At 37.8% G+C, this 21,492-nt stretch overlaps 2 protein-coding genes, 2 long non-coding RNA genes and 1 other non-coding gene across 6 annotated transcripts in view; 1 reads left to right on the forward strand and 4 right to left on the reverse strand.

The window, feature by feature from the left end:
• Positions 1 to 19,192, forward strand: part of LOC134652870 (uncharacterized) — a 330,529-nt gene extending 311,337 nt beyond the window's left edge. The window contains exon 3 of the long non-coding RNA XR_010097218.1: positions 19,181 to 19,192. This is a non-coding gene — a long non-coding RNA (uncharacterized LOC134652870). The remainder of the gene's footprint in view (positions 1 to 19,180) is intronic.
• Positions 1 to 21,353, reverse strand: part of LOC134652838 (UDP-xylose and UDP-N-acetylglucosamine transporter) — a 58,555-nt gene extending 37,202 nt beyond the window's left edge. The window contains exons 1-2 of the mRNA XM_063508027.1: positions 21,204 to 21,353; positions 19,685 to 20,722 (exon numbers count right to left, since the gene is read on the reverse strand). Coding sequence (XP_063364097.1) covers positions 19,696 to 20,715 — 1,020 coding nt within the window. The 5' untranslated portion in view covers positions 20,716 to 20,722; positions 21,204 to 21,353 and the 3' untranslated portion in view covers positions 19,685 to 19,695. The remainder of the gene's footprint in view (positions 1 to 19,684; positions 20,723 to 21,203) is intronic.
• LOC134652872 (uncharacterized) overlaps positions 1 to 21,492 on the reverse strand; it is a 503,949-nt gene that overhangs the window by 137,594 nt on the left and 344,863 nt on the right. The gene's annotated exons all lie outside the window — the stretch shown is intronic.
• Positions 1 to 21,492, reverse strand: part of LOC134652853 (calmodulin-binding transcription activator 2) — a 159,420-nt gene that overhangs the window by 122,895 nt on the left and 15,033 nt on the right. The window contains exon 2 of the mRNA XM_063508052.1: positions 12,278 to 12,369. The gene's annotated coding sequence lies outside the window, so the exon portion shown is untranslated. The remainder of the gene's footprint in view (positions 1 to 12,277; positions 12,370 to 21,492) is intronic.
• On the reverse strand, positions 20,755 to 20,826 carry Trnae-cuc (transfer RNA glutamic acid (anticodon CUC)). The gene has a single exon. It is a non-coding gene; the product is annotated as a tRNA-Glu (tRNA).

Here is a 21,492-nt window from a genome sequence, read left to right on the forward strand (position 1 = left end):
GACGCCACTCGAGCGGACAGTACACGTGAGTTTGACATAACACATAGATGGTTCCAAGGACCCGCCTTCTTACGGCTACCAGCAACAGAATGGCCGCAAGAACCATCTAACCAGCCAGAACCAGAGCTAGAAGTACTGGAGGTCAAACAATGCCTTGCGAGCCGCAAGGCTGCCTCGCCACCGCTGCCAGATGTGAGCCGATTTTCAAGTTACGACCGTTTACTGGGAGCCACTGCACGAATGTTGCAATTTATTGACATTCTAAAATCTAAAACTAAGATGAACATACAAACAGAACATATACTGGCCGCTGAACGTTTACTATTGCAGAGAGCGCAGAGCGAGGACTTCGCCGACGAGCTTCGGAGCCTCCGCCGCGGCGAGCCTCTAACCAAAGGCAGCGCGCTCTTCGAGCTGGACCCCGAGCTCGCAGCCGACAACGTGCTCCGCATGCGGGGGCGCATCGACGCCGCGCCCGTGCCTATCAACAAGAGGCCGGCCATTCTACACGGACGTAACCGGTTGGCTAGACTTATTATATTTAGACTGCATAGAAGAGCGGCGCACGCTAATAATGAACGCGTTGTAAACGATGTTAGACAAGAATATTGGATATTGCGCCTAAGACCGACTGTGCGTGCGATCGCTAGCGCTTGTCAACTCTGCCGAATTAGAAGAGCGAATCCACGCGCCCCGCCTATGGGAGATTTGCCGCTGTCGCGCATAGAGCCATTTTGTAGACCCTTTACGAACACTGGTGTAGATCTATTCGGTCACATTACAGTTACCATCGGGAGGCGACACGAGAAGCGCTGGGTGGCGCTCTACACCTGCCTGACGACCCGGGCGGTGCACCTGGAGCTGGTGCACTCCCTCAGCACTGACTCCGCCATCATGTCACTTCGCCGCATGGCCGCGCGGCGGGGCTGGCCCCGCACGATGTGGAGCGACAACGGAACCAACTTCCGTGGCGCTACGGCGGAGCTACGGGCTGCCTACGAAGAATGGCTGCCCGCACTGCAGCAGTACGGTCTGCAGTATCGCATGGACTGGCGGTTCATTCCCCCCGGTGCCCCAAACCAAGGCGGCGCCTGGGAGCGGATGGTCCGCTCTGTGAAGACTGCTCTCATGGCCACGCTACACTCGCGAGCGCCCAAGGAAGAGGTGCTTGCGACTTTACTGGCCGAGGCCGAGGCGTGCGTCAACGCTCGGCCTCTCACACATGTCTCGGTTGATCCACGCGATCCCGAGGCGCTGACACCGAACCATTTCCTGCTCAACGGCCCCACGGGGACCCCTCTCACTGGTCCCTGTGGCGAGGTCAACCGACGGGCCTGGAAAGTCAGCCAGGCACTCGCTGACTCCTTCTGGCGTCGCTGGGTGCGCGAGATCCTACCCACCCTCGCCCCGCGACGATCCTCAGCGACGGGCGAGCGGCCACTAGCGGTCGGCGACCTAGTCATCGTCGTCGACCCCTCACTGCCACGCAACGTATGGCCACGCGGCGTGGTCGAACGAGTCTACCCGGGACCAGACGGCGGCGTTCGCAGCGCGGAGGTGCGGACCAAGGGCGGCGTCTTCCGAAGACCCACTACCAGGCTGGCTGTCTTGCCGGTCGATCCAGAGTCGACATAGCAAGTCGACGAGGGGAGTGTGGGCGACAGCCGACCCGCTGACCACGACCGTACCTATTATTATTACATAGATGACCCTAAGATATAATTTCAATTCCTTACTTAAGTTGTAATAGCTAAAAATAAAGATCTTGATCAACGTAGGTAGCCTAAGACCTAGGTAGACCATGTATTATGCCTAAGTTGTAATTAGTTAAGACCTAACTGAACCGTTAGTTTTAAAATGAGTACTAGAACCTTGTCTCTATCCCAGTCATAATAATAATGAGCCCGATTATGCCTACATTCCATTTATATTTACGTGGTCGCCGATACCACGGCGAAAGCCAGCTTTTTCGCCCTCTAATTGGTCACCAGTAGAGCGAGAGAGTGTGTGAGCTAGACAGGTATAAAAATGGTAATTTTCTCCAATTATTTTGGAGAAACACTTTGATACTCATACCTACTTCAGGCTTAGAACTATAGCTAAAAGTACGTATGATTATCATTGTAGAAAAGGTAACGGTGTTGATCTAGGTAAAATCTAGACTCTCACATCTCTCCTCGAACCGTAGGGCGAGAAAGCGTGCCTAGCATTTGTCATTCTTGGCAGATTTTGGCTCATTAATCTGAACCTTGTAGCTAGACCGTAATCATGCACTTGTTTAAACTATTGCCAGTCTATAGAGCGTAAGTAGACGCATCTAATAACATATAATAGTATAGCTGAACGATTTAGCTCGAAGTAGGAAACCTAGATTCTTACCAAATTGAAAGAGAAAATTCAAGCAAATAAGTCTGAACTTGTGCATTTTTACCGAAATCGCATAAGCCAATCACAGTCGCTAGATCGGACGCGTCCCTTGGTTTGTATGTGTGTGTAAACTATCCTGGTCTCTGTAAGTTACCATGGAGAGAGCCGCGAACTTGCGATTGTCATTGGCTAAAAGTCTACACTCGCAAACGTATAAATACGAGCGGGCCTGTAAAAATGGAGTTAGTTGTGACCAGGACCCAAACCGAACAGTTTAGTTGTTATTCAGGACCCGAACGATTAAAACGCGAATCTAAGTGACCCGATCCTAGGCTAGAACCCAAGCTTAGACCTAAGTTAGTGTTGTCGTGAACCTAAGTTACAGTGATCCTTGTAATTTCCATAAGAACCATTATTATAACAGATACAATCAGATCCCTTTTGATTTTGAACCCTTGAACCTTGAGCTATCGTAGATGTCTCTGTAGGCGACCGTCACCTACAACAATATATAGTACCTAGTTAATCAAATTATCCTTAGAGATGTATAGGGTCTCCAAGAGTCAAAATCCTGTATAGGTACCTAATTAAAACATCCAAAGAAAATGATAATATAACTTCAATCTAAGCCACCTGTTTAGAGATACAACAGACCCCCTAACCCCCTAACGTGACCAACACTATTAATGGCCGGAAGCGAGGCTTCGTTTCGGCGCGTTCCGAAACACGATTAATTGATTTGAGGCACGCAATATCAAGTGCTTTTTGTTTGCGAAGATGCGTTTGTTGCGAAAATGGGAGCTTTTGTTTTGGTGATGGTTTTAGGTTTGTTGACGTTTGACCTTTGACTACTCTGAGATATAATAAATAAATAAATATTATAGGACATTCTTACACAGATTGACTAAGTCCCACAGTAAGCTCTAGAAGACTTGTGTTGTGGGTACTCAGACAACGATATAAATATATAATATACAAATACATAGAAAACACCCAAGACTCAGGAACAAATGTCTGTGCTCATCACATAATAAATGCCCTTACCGGGATTCGAACCCAGGACCGCGGCTTCACAGGCAGGGTCACTACCCACTAGGTCAGATCAGTCGTCAGATAGGTATAGTGGGTAGTCAGGAAGTTCGATTTTAATGACTACTTTAAATACCTAACCTAGTTTTAACAGTCTCAAAACGGATGAAACGAAACTTTGGTAATACAGTTTCAGTGCGGCAGAAAGGTTAGACAGTTGTTTTGGATAAAACTGAACCTTCAGCCGAAACATAATTTTTATGCCAAGCCTGCCGAACGGTAAATTTATTCTGTTCTTCCGCAAACGAAGTACATTTTTGCATAAGACAATTTTTGTAATACAGCAGTATGTCAAAAAAAAACCGGCCTAGTACGAGTCGGACTCGCGTTCCAAGGGTTCCGCACATTAAATCCGACTCAAGCTTGACTGCACATTTCTAATAGGTTTTCCTGTTATCTATAGGCAAAGCACTATTTTGAATGGTCGGCAGACAGACAGATGCACGAGTGATCCTATAAGAGTTCCGTTTTTTTCCTTTTGAGGTACGGAACCCTAATAAAATACCAAAACACCGTCATATCCACATACAGACTCAAAGAACATTACGTTGGGATTCTTTAGTTGGCTAATAAGTAAATATACGTTTATTCTAAGTACAGTAAGCTCCATATGCAGTCACTTCATTAGCGTTAATTTCCTAAGGCCTCATTATCACGCTGACTGTACGCTCTTGAGTACAGTCCAATGCATTCACTAATTAGAACTATTTTGTGTACGAGCATACGTAATTATAGAAATAATAGCGAGGCAAGCGGAGCGGCGAAATTGGTTAACGGGAGTGGAGTACCCCAAGGAAGTGAATTGGGGCCTAAAAATTTAAGATAGGTAATGTAGAAAACTTGTAAGGGCACTGATTTCAGGGCAAGGTAGATAAAAGGAAACATAATGTAAATTGACATAATTACATATGTATATTCACTTTATTTTTCAAAGTCGGGTACTTACATAAATTGTCACTCGTAAAGATTAGATTAGATTTATTTATTTCACAACATAAATGATTACAGTACAAATTACATTAATGTCAATTTATAAGAATCTATATTGTGATCGTCAGAAATTCATTTAAATAATAGCAATATAATCCTAATAAATTCATAAAGTCATATAAAATACCTGGAAAACAGCAATTTTATATAAAATCCTATACTCCTATGCTAAGCAGCTTCTGCAACATCAGTTACGACAAAGATAATAAGCTTTTGATTTACTACAATCGAACAAAGGAACTCACATGAAAAGACTTGTGAGTGAAATTTATGAAAAAATACAGTCGGTTGTAGAATGAAGGCCCGATTCGGATTTTGAACTAGACAATGCATCTATTAGATATCTATTAGACATCACCAAGTATTATTAGATCTCAAAACGATTCTGAAACAATCTTAATACGATAATTTAACGTAAAAGTGACATTGGTTGCCCGAATTGAGCTGTAAAAGATATCTAGTTGAAATCTAAACTACCAGGTAAATTCTAGTTCATATCGTATCGTTCTCTTCTCTAAAACGGATCTTGTTTTCCGAATACCGCGGCGATATTCGTACAGAATATTTCCTAAGACGTATATCTCAAATACGTATTATAAATATAAACTACTAGCGTGTAGAACAGCATTTACGGGGCTTAAACCACGTTCGCCGCAGTTAACTGCCGGAAAATAAATTCAATTTGAATTACTTTCGTTCGAATTTTTAATGTATCGCTTTTACGTTTTTTAAATCGAGCTTCAGAACATCAGAACTCCTCTTTTTAATCGAAGCACTTTCCCGTCTGCATCTCAAAAGAATGTGGATTCCGCTTTGGCCAAAATAATCTCAAGAATTGCAGGCAACCAATAGACTTCCTGAATTTTCACATAGTTTGTTAAAGAAATATAGTTAGCTGACTTAGCTATCTGTGTAAGTCTAGTGTAAGTTAAATACAGTACACACACACCATTGAGCGAGGATCAATCGCGGGTGATAGACACGTTTTCTATCACAAACCATAACTACATAAAAAATAGAAAAGTACTCGCTTCTTGCCGACAGTCAAACAGCTGCCTTATTTACCTGTGCACACAACTAAGGTAATTACAGTACACACACACTATTAAGCGAGGCGTAAATCGCGGGTGAATCATGTATAATGCAACCCGTCATGAGTGTCTCATATCTCTTTGTTTTAGCCTACTTACCAAGCAGATTGGCTTTTAGGCCCCTACCAATGGATAGATAGGTTGAAAAGTTTTTGACTTGTAAGTAAAGCAAGCAACAATGCAACCGTTGTTGCTTGCTTTACTCCGGGAGTGCCGATAAAAGTGAAAACTCACCTCACTATGTTGTCGACGCCCGGTAACACGATACATACGTTTAGCGGAGGTATTCTATTTATTTATTATATATTATTATCATTCTCAAATAAGATGACATAGACATGTTTATTTACATAGTACTGCCAACAACGTCAAATTATTTGAACATAGGTAAAGTCTTGAAAAGGATTCCGCAACAATAAATGTCAAACATATGTCAAATAACATTGAGTTTTTCTTTACTGATTTAAATGCCATTTAAATTATGAGTGGCCACCTTACGGGGATTACAGTCACGTGATCGCCTTACGCCCCTTACGGTCAAGTGATCGCCTTACGCTCTCGAGTTTATCATTTTTCCCCACCTCAAAAAGTGCCCAGCGCCGCTAAAGAAGTTTTCACTTAAAAAAAACACTTTCCGTATGAGTATCCCAATAACAAGTGGTAGCAAAATGTCTTAATAATTGTAGTCAGTAGTGATCCTGGAGGTCCTAGGTGCGAATCGTGGTAAGGTTATACTACCTAAGTTAGAGTCTGTGCGGAAAGAAGAGGCGTGAAATGTATGAGAACCAATCTCTTTCCGCACAGAATTTATATTATTTTCTATATACCTATTTAAGCACCGTAAAAGTATAAAACTATGCCGTTAAAAATAACTTTGCCCAACGCGTCACAGTTCAGTAAAAGCGTCAGTCCATAACCTTATACCCGTATATCCTTTCTAGAAGTAATATTTGACATAGCTTAAAGTTCGAATCGGGTCGACAGTCGAGTACACCTAGTAGTGTTTAGATTAACACTGTTAATGAGATGCGTAGAGTACCTGTAACTAGGCTATGTATCTCGCGACTGAAGTTGCAACCCTTCATACTACACAAGTATAATTCCAACCTTATCTACTAGCCTATAAGGTTGAAAGTTTATTGGTTATATTGTTGTAGTTAGGACTGTTTAGACTTAAAGAAGATATGCTAATTCGTGAGCTATGTCCTTCGGCGGACATAGCGGGCATATGCATGATACTGGGACTGGGACAAAGGTTTTGAATTATTTTATTTTCATGTTTATTGTTAGAGTTATGTCTAGTTTGTATTTGAAAGTGAAACATAATAAAACTAGGGCTCCCGGTATCCGTGTTACACGCCGAAACGAATACCCGTGTTCTTAAGCCCGGCGGTGCTAAGAACACGGTTTACACGGAACCGCCGGGATCCGGATACGTCTCCAATAAACGTTCCCAAGACACGTTTCTCAGATACGTATCTCCGTTTACACGGGTACTTAACACCGGCCCGAACGGATCCGAAACAGGTTGACCCAATCAATGCTCTAGGTCTGGGTATGTAAGGTCTAATATTGAATGTTGACTTCAGATGAACTCGTTTGGCGTACGATTTTTTTTAAATTATTTATAACTGTGTTGATATAACATATTTAGCCAACTATACAATATATTAATCGAAGTAGGTGTCCCTATCCTATATTGTCTACTATTTTTAATTTTAAACCTACTTGTTAGGGTGGAGCGAAATCCAAAATTCTTGAATATAGTAATGGAATGGAATGGATATGGTGGAAAAGGATGTATATTTTTTTATTATTTAAGGGAAAAATATTAAAACAAATATTGGTATATACTTTTAGCCCTCTACTATTCGATTATATATAGCAATATATGTATATTTTTAATTAATTTAATTTATGCTTATTTTTTTATAACAAGTTTTATTCATTAAATAACATCTTTTTGTTACAGATATACTCGATTCCTATACTTATTTTTGTTTATAACGTATATTTTTATGACACGGTAAAACCACGTAAATCGAGGTTTTATGGAAAAGGCCCTTTAACCCGGATACTGTGCACAAATTGGAGTTTACAACTAATTACAGAACCGTGAAAACTATTTTGAACGTGATAAGATAATAAAAATACTACTAGTAAAAGTAAATATATGCCTAACATACGTGTGAACATGACCCAAAAAGGGCGTAAGCGACGCCTAAGGGCAAAATTTGACGCTCATTTAAACATATAAATATAAATATGATACTTTTCGTAATCAATAACACCGTTACTTTGCCACAAAACCGTCTAAAAAAATACTTCATAATTTATTTTTACACTGTAGCATTTTCCTTGTTTTGCATGAAATTGCTGTTTAATATGAAAGTTTGAAATTTTATTATTTCATAAATATTGAAAAAGGCACAAAAATTTTGGTAATAACTTATTATACGCTTAATAAGTGTAATTTCAATAAAATGTACACATATTAGTCAAATAGTATATTTAAATAATTGATGAAAATTTACCTTTATTAATTTCTTTAGCGGGTGGGTAGAGGGCTAAAAGTAGTATTTATTTTGAAACTTGATATAATCACTATAATCTACATGACAAACTGCAACTTTTGTACCGGTTCCACATAGATAATCAAATTTTTATTTTTTCCCATACAACGACGCTCCACCCTACTACTCGTCCCTAGTTTAAATTAAAACCTTCATTTTTTTACTATTATTGCTTTTAAGCTAACATATTCATTATTAATTACATAATTAATATAATTATATTTCAATCAAAGAAATACATTTTATACATGTATAATTGTGTAAGTAATATAGTTTCGTGAAGAGTAGATGTGCAGACAAATACTACCTATATTAGTTAAAAATAACAGTTAAGAAAATAAGTATGAATTACTTTGTGGTTATTTCTTCTTGCAACGGGCGACCCCCGCGCGGGCAGCTTTCTCGCGCAGAGAATTGCAATCACAATCCAGCGCGGGAACGCTGCCTGCGTATTGGGCACCCTCCCGAGGGCACCAAATCTTATTATTATCAATTTACTGCTGAGCGAAAACAGCAAATCTGCCAACGACGCAAAAAAAAGTACACACAAGCGGCATTCGAAACACAGGATTTCACGCGAGAACCTTAAAAAGAAACCCATGCTACCTTGGTTACCTAGCGATTATATTGTTAAGAACATTAAGATAGATCTCAAAATTGCTAATCATTCATGTTCACTTGGGTCACTTTCACACGAGTGTTCAGGTAATAAATGCCGGCCGCTGGTGTTCCATTCATTAGAACGTGTTGTTTTCCAATACCCTTTTGTCTGATATCGCCGAAAACAAGTAGGTTCCCAAACCATTATCAGAACTGCCACAACCAATTATAAGCTTTATGTCGGTGTAATAAGGTGAAGACGTCTACACAAGAAATTGTAACAAATGCAGCGGCAGATACAGATGATTATTTATAAATTTTTACATGGTTTACTATAATACTTAATACCTAGATGCCTGGCTTACGTAAGTTAAAATATAATACGATTCAAAAATATACATTTCTTATTGACAGAATATTTATTCGATAAGATATACCTATTCGAGAAAACTCACACATACATTGTAGGTAATATCAGTAATATGATTGACAATTGATTGAATTTTAATTATAATTATACATACTTATGGGACTTATATCTACAGATTATTAAAAATATAAGAACTGTTTAATAATGTGCAATTGGTAAGAATATTGTATGTATTACCAGATCATGTATGGCCAGTTTTTATCGTACAGTCTTCTCTTTATACTCTTTATTGCTTTTATTTTTTTATTACTAGCACTTTATATTTATTGCTATCAAGATATATAATAAACCATAAAGTATTAGTATTTGAAGTCTTATATAAAATACTATTTTGATAGTAGCATGTAGGTATACCTACTGTATTTCTAATTTTCTACTCGTATTGCAACATTGCAAGCAAAAACTACCTGCTCACAAAAGGAGTTTGTAATCGTTTATTGAATTTCGACTCTATGAACCACGAAATAAGGTTAAATATGACAGAAACTCCTCATGAATCTTTTGTCTATTCATTTGTAGCTCTTAAGTACCTACGCCGGTTCGTTCCTTCGCTACTCGTCAAGGACGTCTCCGGAGCCACGGGTAAATAAGATCCGTTTCTTCGAATACCCGTTTATCCGTGGGAACGGATCTTAATTACACGTTTCTTAATTACACGTGCGGAACGGGCCAGAAAACCGTGTACGTGTTATTCGGAAACGGGTATTCGAAACGTGTAAACGAAACACGGACTCGACCGCGAGCCCTAAATAAAACCCAGTATTTTTAACCTTTTTCGTAAAAACTTGTCCAAAACAAAATTTCACATGAAAACAAATTTTCGAGAGATTCACCGTTGCTTGTAATCGGTTTTGTTTTAAGGCTTATTAGTAATAAGTAACTCAGCAACGAACTAGTATAGTAACTTCTTATGTGATTTTTTCAGGGCTCTTAACTAGCTCTTAAGTATAGTTCGTTTTTTTAGCATTAGAAAGAAGGTAAGGATCTTGACATGTTTTTTTAATTGAAAAACGCTTTTTAAAAATCAGTAACTATTACTTATGAAAGCAGAAGAATTTAAATGATCGTATTAGATTCATAATTGTTACATATCTGTCATTATTTATTTTTAAAACGTGTTTTTCAATAAAAAGACACGTCAAGATTGTTTACCTTATTTCGAATGCTAAAAAAACGAACTATAACACGTGTAAAGATTAAATATTAGAACTAAAATTTTGAGTGCGTGCAAAGCCCCCTCTTTGCACCTATACTTAGGTTAGGTTAGGTTAGTTCATTTTACCAAAAAGTTATAATTTTATTGACTTACCTACACTATACCACGCATGTTTCATTAACTCCCGAAAATCACGTGGTAAAGAAAACCACGCCTTTGTCTCAATGAGAAGCAGAACGTACCGAAATAAAGTTAAGGTCATACTAATGAATCGGCAATGACATTTTGATTAATGGAGTATGCTAATACGGCTCGACTCCCTGGTGTTTTGGGGTATCACCTAGATTAGGTTATTTTTATTTTTGGTACTATATCCACGCAAATAGGTACCTATTTTACAAGTAGCTAATAGTTAATACTTCTATTAAACAACTATACAATTTCAATTATAAATGTGTTACATTACAAAGTATTTTGTTAATTAGTTTGACTCTCGCTTAAAACTATGGCCTAAGCAAGCGATTAAACTATGGCCAATTAAAAGAAAGGACATTGCAAGTAGAAAACATTGAAAAAGCTTTTTAAACGCACGAAAGATTTACAGGAAAAAGCAAGATCCAATTATGAAAGTTACATAACTTTTTGAGATCTTTAGGTACCGTGGAATATTATACACATAGGGTATACTGTGATAGGCAGATGCGCGTAATATCTACACGTAGCTCACGTAGTACACGTAAACCACGTAGTGGATACTAAGGATACTAATTAATAAACAGATAAAACACCTCTCCATCCGATAAGGGATTTCCTCTTCAAGACACGTAGTTTAACAATGTATATAGTTGATCATTAGAATTACTAGGGAGATTGGTGGTGACTTGTATAATGTCATGGCATAAACTGTAACACAGTAACCTGAGTTTAGTGTCTACTGGTATTCTGCCTATTTCAATACACATCATGACATCAGTAAAGTTACATTTGACATTTTATTTCACGAATTTTAAGCTAAATTGCTTAAAACAAAAAAACAAAAGCGGTCCAATGCCTTCAGGGAATTTTCTCCCACTCATTTATTTTTTCATTTTGCAATCAGAGCGTGTAATGAGTCAATTTAGGCTTATCTGTCTCAAATAGCGTTATCAGTCTTAGGTAGGTATCTTAGTTTAATTTAAATACTTATGTTAATAAATACGAGTAGTGTAGTTTCAGCACTTTGAAAAAGATTATTACCTACTTAGTCAGGTTCGAGGGCATCATTTTGTATTTGTTTAATGAAATACTTATTATTAACATCAAAAAATAAAAAACAAACATGATTAACAGTTCTATGCTCCTTAATTTATCTTGTCCGATCGCATCTACGGTATTAATTTTATATCTAAACAAAAATCGTACTAACCAGCGAAGTGTTCAGCGCGCGGCAGGCTCAAGTTCTCTGGCAGTTTGCTGGTGTAGTCTGAACCCGAACGGTACCTTAAACTAAAGTCCTCACCTCATTGGTGTTCCAGTGGTGCCTCTGGGCAGCGAAGTGTTCCGCGCGCGGCAGGCTCAAGTTTGGCAGTTTGCTGGTGTAGTCTGAATCCGAACGGTACCTTAAACTAAAGTCCTCACTTCATTGGTGTTCCAGCGGTGCCTCTGGGCAGAGAAGTGTTCCGCGCGCGGCAGGCTCAAGTTCTCTGGCAGTTTGCTGGTATAGTCTGAATCCGAACGGTGCCTTAATTAAACTAAAGTCCTCACCTCATTGGTGTTCCAGCGGTGCCTCTGGGCAGAGAAGTGTTCCGCGCGCGGCAGGCTCAAGTTTGGCAGTTTGCTGGTGTAGTCTGAATCCGAACGGTACCTTAAACTAAAGTCCTCACCTCATTGGTGTTCCAGCGGTGCCTCTGGGCAGAGAAGTGTTCCGCGCGCGGCAGGCTCAAGTTTGGCAGTTTGCTGGTGTAGTCTGAATCCGAACGGTACCTTAAACTAAAGTCCTCACCTCATTGGTGTTCCAGCGGTGCCTCTGGGCAGAGAAGTGTTCCGCGCGCGGCAGGCTCTCCAGGTTCTCTGGCAACTTGATGGGCTCGCCATCTAGAACAAAGAAAAGAGTTTTATAGCAAAAATGCAATGATTTCTCTGTGTACGTTCTTTGACAATAAATATTTTAATGCGACTTCCAAGCAACTTGGGTTCAAACCCCGAATCGTACTATGTGGGTTTCTCTTCTCAGCTTTCCTGGATCACATTTTGTGCATACAAGTCTTTATAACCTACAGCCGCGGCCGCTGCTGGGAACCATCGAGAACGCGGACTTCTGGACGAAGAATTTCGGCGGTTGCGTTAGAATTAAATTATTGAAAATGTTTTAACACAATTTGTTGTACATATATGAACCATAGCTATGCCCCATTTGCTATTACATAGGTTTTTTTTTTCGAATTTTTAATGATTATAATTTGTATGAAATCTGTTTTTCGCACCTAATTTTTACAATAATCAAAAAATCTAAATAAGTCAAACGTATATAATTATAATGGTTAATGTGCATCAAGTTATGAAAAAATATTTTTCACCTCAGCAGCTCGAACAAGGGTACTTTGGTTCTTAAAAACAGTGAGCAAAATGCGATTTTGCTCACTGAGTGAGGCAAAATGACATTCAAGTGACCTTTATAGTCAAATGTCATTTCAACATGCGGGGTCTAATAAAAGTTCGAAATACTTGGGTTCTATTATCTCTGTCCCTTTCACACTGTTAGCAAAAAGAAACAGACAAAAAAAAGTTAAAACGACATTCAACAGTATATTCACGGTTTATAATAGACCCCCGAAAAACTTCAGACCGCATCGTTCCAAACCACGTACGAGTATGAATTCTTAATAATTAATAAATAAAAATAAAGTTTAAGATTTGATAAAAACTGATAAAATACTATATTTTAGGTATTTTATTGTACAATTAAAATAACGAACTCAAAAAATACACAGATCATCACGCAAAATTAATTATTTTACTTTTAAGAATTTCTACCATAGTTGACAAATAGTACGTATTCGCAATTCGGACCGTATCTTACAAAGATTTTTTTTACAAAAAAAGTTGTCGATTGAAGTGTACAGTTAATGTTTGTTATTTCTATATTATTTTAATGGAATTTATTATTACGTTTTGTTTTTGTGTTCCATTGCGGTAATTAAACTTAATTGTTTGTATACCTATCTTAAGAAAACATGAGTGCAGGTATTAAGTGATGAACAAGGATTACATTTTTCAAGTTGTCTAATAGGTATGTTCTCACTGCGCTGAGGTGAAAAATGTTGTGTACTACACGAGATCAAAGTTATTTACATCTGTGCTTTTGAGTCCCTTACTACGCTCAAGATTCTAAATTAGTTATAGAATCTTTCGCTTGCACGGGACTCAAAATAAGCACTCGAAGAAATATCAAACTTTGATCACTTGTTGTACAAATAACTATTCCATAATGTAAATATCCAGTGAGGAAAATTGGGTTTGTATGGAGAAGCAGCCCCTTTCCTCTTAATGTAGGTAAGTACCTAGTTATCATTATGATTTCTAAATGGGCCGCCAGTATGATAATGATAACCGCCTTAAATGAAATATATTAGCTACCAAAACAGGAGCCTAGTAAATGTACCTACTCCCCCAACCCCAAAGTTTACCTGAACTCTTACCACGAAGCTAATAAAAAATCTTTATAGCAAGCAAAACATTAAGGCGAGCCCGAGGTGAAAACTGGCCAGTTTTTGGCAACATTCGTCAGGAATGCCTCTTGCTGCACCTAACCTTCCACAAACACCCTGCACCATTTACCTTTCGAACAAGCGATTTCAAACTTTACCCCACCGAAATAAGCTACCTTTATAAGCTACCTAGATGAGCTACAGTCCAATGGTCCAACTTGTTGAAATTCCGTCGCCGTCCCCCGCCACTGTGCAACTTTAACGAGCGCTCTCTCAAACTGCACTTGACTCGTAAGTTAAAGGAGTAAAGGGTCATTTCCGCTTGTTTTTCATTGTGGCAACTGCAAAGTTGGGATTGTACGGGAATATTCGAGAAGGAAATTTCGCAAGCCAAGCTTGTGCTCGAGCGCTCACTAATTTTGTGCCCGATCGCGGTCTAACGGTTGTAGATTACCCCCTACTTGATCGTGCATTATGAAACGGGGGAGATAAATATAACCTAAAATAGAAAATCACCAATATCCTGATCCTGACCTGCTCGCATGAGTTGCGTTTTCGCACGCGACTCCATATATCTTGCGCGACTTCAAGTATGGATTCGCGCGCGAGAACGCAACTCATACTATATGCCAGTCTAGACGATCAGGTGTTGCTTCCTAGAGTTCACACACGCTACTTTGCGCGTTGAAGGGTCTGCCATCTTATGACCTAAATTAAACCTACCATTAAACAGCTTCCCTACTGACCCCTACTTCCTGCCTCGCACACAGCTAAACTGTTGAATGCGACCTTCAAACCTTCAAGAAAAGAGCGTATGTACTAAGATCTTAAAGGCCGGCAACGCACTTACAACCTCTAGTGCTGTGGGTGTCCATGAGCGACGGTAATCGCTTACCATCAGGCGATAAGTCTGCTTGTTTACCTTCTATGTATATCATTTAAAAAAAACAATTCATGCACGCACCCTTGCCAGTCTTAAGCTAAGTACTTCATACGAACTCATACTTCTTTTAGTTCATACGAAGCCATGGCAGTTATAATATAACTCTATTGGCATCTATTAAAGTTCAAATATGTAAACAAGTACGTTTTATGACATGCACTAGACTCTAGGGTTAAATGCTCTGTCTAGTTTTACCAAGCGATCTGTGCCAACGGATAACGTGCGACATTCGTAGGGTTTAAATCTAGTTAAAGTATTTCAAGTAAATGTATTTTTTTGCTGAAGGAGCGTTATTTACGATGCACCATGTTTGTGGCGGGATTAAAATGGCTGACGACGGAGATTAACGGCACTAAATACGTTCTATATATTTATTTATTTAAAAAACCGGACAAGTGCGAGTCGGGCTCTCTCATCGAGGGTTCCGTACTTTTTAGTATTTTTTTTACGGGAACAGAAACACATCATCTATGAAAATTTCAACTGTCTAGCTATCACGGTTCATGAGATACTTGTACATAACAGCCTGGTGATAGACAGACGGACAGTGGAGTCTTACTAATAGGGCCCCGTTTTACCCTTTGGGTACGGAACCCTAAAAATCCAAAGTCAGGCTTAAACATCGAGGGTGTCGTCATTTTGATTGTGTATCCGTTGTATTTACATTTACGTTAGTTGAAAGAGACGAAAGGGAATTTTATGGTATTTTATGTGTTTCATGGCACTTTTAAATGTTTATGTAACACCTATTATAACCATGGTTTTTGCATAAAATAAATGAAATAAATTGAGCACAGCACCTTTAAAAAAATGTCTACATTTACCACGACATCATTTTTCAACTGTTTTTTAAATACCCTACGCTTGAAGTCAATTCAAACGTACACTTTGACATCAAAATGATATCTAAATCATCATATCTTCCTCGCATTCATCCCGGCATTTTTAGTCACGGCTCATGAGAGCCTGGGGCCGCTAGGCAAGTAATCCCAAGAATTGGCGTAGGCACTTTTTACGAAAGCAACTTCCATCTTACCTTCCAACCCAGAGGGTAAACTAGGCCTTATTGGAATTAGTCCGGTTTCCTCACGATGTTTTCCTTCACCGAAAAGCGACTGGTAAATATCAAATGATACTTCGTACATCAGTTTCCTATAAACTCATTGGTACGAGCCGGGGTTTGAACCCGGGACCTCCGGATTGAAAGTCACACGCTCTTACCGAGGCCACCAGCGCTCTAATTATTATTATAATAGGCTACATGACAAATTTTCATTTACGGTATCAATCAATCAGGTTTGTTTTTTGTTTTTAGGATCAAATGTCTCTATGGGACCCATAATTGCATTAAAGCAATACAAAAGTCAGAAATGATAGTCAAAGTCCGACAGGTCGTACTTCACTCGCGAAACGCCCCGAATAAATTGATATGTGAACGTGACGTCAAGGTCACTGAGAGCGCATCTTGAAGTATGAACAAAACAAGAAAATTTCGTTTTTGTCGGTGAAATATTGCGTTTATGTATATAGGTAGGTAAAATGTGAGGAATCGAATGGTATCATTTATTTCGTTTCTGGAAGTTACTTAACAAAAAAACTAAAATTTTGAAACTTTCAGGTGCTATATTTTTTGTATTATTTCCTTATATATATTTTTATTTCCACAATATTGTGATTAATTGCTAATTTGCTATCTATTTTACTAGATTTTGTAATAAAATTCAACATGTGACATTATCCCTATTATGGATGATAATGTATGTATAATATTGATAACGAAATATGACTAAACAGATTCCGCTATTTCCTTGTTCTTTACAACAGATCGATGATATCATGCTGTTTTTATAGATGACTTGCGCTTATGGGATATTAAGGTTATGACTTGCATTTATTATAAGTACAGTAAACAACCAACCAAACCTTCAAGAAATGAGCGTACATACTCCCATCGTAAAGGCAGGCAACACACTTGCAAAACACTCAGGCCAGCGCGATAGCGTTAACTAGACGCCGACGAAATTGCAAATTGTAAACTTCTCTCCTCTATTCTACTTTCTTTCATCTGTTACTCTTCCATCCTTTCCTTTCTCTCTAATTTTCATAGGTACTTGATACTGATCCCACTCACACCTCAAGCTGTAACTGGCCCCAGGTGAGGCCAAACAGCGTAAATCATATCAAAAAAAAAAATAGATGCCGACGCTCGAGCGAGGCGCTAGGTAACGCTAGTTTGGGGTCTCATACAAAAACTCCGTAGTTGAGATCGGGAAAATAAAATATCATTTATAAATAACAAATTAGTCAATTTATTTATTACCAACTCATGTAACTTAAAAAAAATGCCTTAAACTCTACATACCTACAACACCATGTAATACACAGTCAGTTGTACAGATTAACTGGCACTTACACAAAAATAGTAAACCGACAATTTTAGATCCAACAAGCAGAAATAAACCTAAAATCTCGTATCATCCACTAGTAACATATAAAACGCAACCGTACTATTTACAAAATAAAGTTTAATTTTGTTCAAATCAAAATTAGAACTGCTTATTTACTATACTACGTGTCAATGCTCAAATTGGTCGTCTCAGTTGAAAAGCGTTATAAGTCTCGAACTCTAGTCCTTCAAAAATCAATTATAAAACATCAATCTTAAGGTCTATTTCGCAATGATTTAGAAGTAGTAATTATTTTAAATGGAACAATTGTTATCGATCGAGTAATTTTCAAGTCCAGAATTGTTACAAACAAACTAATTCTGAACTCGAAATCTTTGACAACTATGGGTAGTCAAAGGTCTACATATAATGGGTATTACAGAGGCGTATTGAAAGAAAAAAGGAAGAGTTCCAGTTATGTTATGACCCTATTACAAGTTATCTTCCTGTTATAAATTATCACATTAAGTATAGGTACGGGTCAATCAAGATTACATTGTTTCAAGCATTTGTACAAGTGAACGGGACAGTATTTTATCGAATTTTGATACATAACCCTTTGAACGCCAAGAATCATTAGCGCCGTGAGTCCATAGCGCCAAGAACGCTTATAATTAAATTAAATTTTAAGCAATATTTAATGTATTATGATAACTATTATCTCATCGTTCAATAGGTACCTAGTACCTACAATAAAAGATTTTAATTTCGGATCCATTTTGTACCTTGACACAGTGACAATGACAATAGTATGGGCCCAATTCGGATTTTGTAATAGACATCTGTTAGATATCTTTTAGACATCGCCAAGATACGATAACGATTAAGATCTAACCTCTCAAATTTGACATTTCCGCGATTCTGAAAATACTCTTGAACGATTTCCACAAGATATTACTTAGAGATCTAATTCACATATAATAGATATCTAACACGATCTATCGTAAAAGTGACATTGGTTGCCAGAATTGCGCTGCAAAAGAGAACTAATAGTTGAAATCTAAACTATAACGTATCTAGAATTTTTCTAGTACGTGTCGTCTCTTGTGAATATCTTGAAGTTCGAATACGGCAGTATGACTACTCTAGCGACTTTCATATTGGTTGTCACTATGACAAAATACGAAATGGATCATAAATTAAAATCTTCGACCGAACCTACTAATGTCATAACATGTATTATTCATAAATTTCACTACATACCTACACATACATATAAAAGTAGATTTACATTAGGTACCTGATTAGTCATACCAAGTTGTCAGAGCGAAAAATTTATAATTATTATTGCCGTTATGGTTGTATAATAATATCGTTAACATTTTGATTGTGTATCCGTCGTATTTACATTTACGTTAGTTGAAAGAGACGAAAGGGAATTTTATGGTATTTTATGTGTTTCATGGCACTTTTAAGTGTTAAATACTAAATGTTTATGTAACACCTATTATAACCATGGTTTTTGCATAAAATAAATGAAATAAATTTAGCACAGCACCTTTAAAAAAATGTCTACTTTTATCCACATATTATTAATTTTACTATCATAATCATAACTACTATCATTGACTACTATATTTTACTATCATTGATTTATATTTAGTACCTACTAGTTTAGTACTTAGGATAAAAAAACATTACATCTGTTACAAGCATGCCGTGTTTGCCTGTAATTGGGTGAATACTCTAGCAATATTATTTTATAACTTGTTATTTATAAGTATTTTTTGTATTGCACCTGTTGGCGAACCTAATAAATAAATAAATAAATAAATATTTAAAATAAGGAAAGTATCACAAACAAGCAGTTAATTTTTATGAAGTCAGATAAGAATTTTTTTTAAATTGATTAAGATTATTAAATTGGATTACTTATACAAAGAAAATTTGGTAATCTAAAAGAATATGAATTTATATAAATTTTCCAGCTATACATTTTATTTTATTAGCTATCGTTAAAAGTATAGATATGTATTTACATTTTATGAGAAGGTCGTATTAGACTTTTAGAAAACTAGAACTGCTCTTAAAATATATTTTTATTATATATAAATAGGTGATAGAATCAACCATTATCGTAGCCATTAAATGCTTTTAAGATAATTAAAAAATTAAATTGAGTTCTTCTTCTGAAATAAACATTTTAACACATTCATTGCCACCCAGCCAAACAAGACATCCACACCAGGCCACAAAAATTTCGTCATATAAAGTTGTAGTACCACAATCCCGACTATCGGGTAGTCCGGCCTGGGAACGGAATAATAAAATACCCAATAGTCGGGTTTTTGGCCCTGAATGTGTTAAAAAACTTGACAAGAAACTACTTCTTCTTCTTTTTATCATCAACTTTAGCCGGCAAGAACAGAGCGACAAACTTCTGCAGTAATTCAGTAAATATCATAGTACCGATAAAAACTAAAAGTGTCCCAATCCAATGTCCGATCGTAAACGGATTCTTAAAGTAAACTATTGAAAACAAAAGTGACACAAACTTTCTTAAAGTCACTGTCAAAGTCACAGTCAGAGACGCACATTCAGTGGTCAAAACATACACTGAACTTATACATAGACCTTGAGTAACTACGTACAAAAGCAGCCATAATACTTGAACAGGCATCGTAAAGCCTAGGACATTCACTGGGGCAGTTTCTGTCGCTAATTTGACATGTCCTATTAAATTTGGAGCTGATGGTAGCCAGATTACTAACGGTAATAAATGAGCGTAGTACAGCGCTTCCCAAGGATGCTTTCCATGTTTAGTGTATAAGGATTCTTGGAAAATACCCATACGGGCTGATACGAATAAAGCAAAAGTCAATATGGCTATGCCTAGACACCACCATAGCCAATCTATGAATTTCAATCTTTCTTCTTCTTCTGCATCTGAATGCGTTTCTCTAGGGGCTTTAACTTCTCCACTCGACTGTATAGTGCATATCGCTATACCAGCAGATATCATGAAGATAGCCAAGTATTTCAACGCTGGGTATTGCTTCTTCAAAATCCATACACCCATTGCCATGTTCGCCATTAGGGACCCCGCTCTAAAAATCATGTGTAAAGGCATAGATATGTTGAAATCGAACGCATAATTGTTAGCCACGCTGCTTGTCCAGAAAAATCCAACTAAAATCAGGTATTGCTTGAATGGTATGTTCCTTTTCGCGAAACCGAATTTTCCAACGGTGCAAAAACCGCAAAATGCGATGAATAAGAATTGTAGGAATGTCACCAAATTTCCAGCGCCTGGGTCTTCTTTCACAACCAATTCAAGAAAAACTACGTTGGAACAACATCCGACGAAGACCATACATATGGCCAAAGCTGCCTTGATATTCATTTTGTATCTGAAAAAAAAAAGAAAAAATATAAAAAGTTATTCCGATACCGGGAATCGAACCCGAGCCTCCTGGGTGAGAGCCAGGTATCCTAGCCACTAGACCATATCGGATGATAGTGGTATGACCAAATTTTGTTTCTGTTTCAGTTAAGTCTAAAATAACCGACCTAAATAAAAGGTCAATCGATAATCGCACATCAACATCATGTAAAAGCATTTTATTTCAAGTAACACTTAAGAAAACTACGAAAACATTCATTACTAAAATGGATCCGATGCACACATACAAATAATCACAATATACAGTCAAGAAAACTAAGAGCATCTCCGTTTTGAACCTTCAAACCATTGAAATACAGTCGAAAGTAACACACATTTCGTTTTCCTTGACTAACCAAGATCGTTAGGTTATCCTCAAAATATGTGTTAAAATATGCAAGAAACTCAGTTTAACGCCTAATTATAATAAAAACCAATTGAATACTTACATGTAACGTCCAATTTCAGTTCAAATTAGCTTTAATAAACACTCAATTCACATTAAAAACGTCATAATGACAGTCAACACGTTAGACTACTTTGGCGGCATGCGCTAGTGTGCGTGATAACACAATCGCTGTGTATTTGTGACCGTGGCCTCGAATGTGTACGCATGCGCGGTGGCGCTCCGTCGGTAAAGCAGATGCAAAGTATGTTTACAAAATACGCGTATAGATGGCGGTGTAATTAAAGTTTAAGAAAGTATGGCATTATTATTTACAGTAGGTATATAATTAC

Source organism: Cydia amplana, chromosome 12 (assembly GCF_948474715.1).
Source record: "Cydia amplana chromosome 12, ilCydAmpl1.1, whole genome shotgun sequence".
Taxonomy (NCBI): domain Eukaryota; kingdom Metazoa; phylum Arthropoda; class Insecta; order Lepidoptera; family Tortricidae; genus Cydia; species Cydia amplana.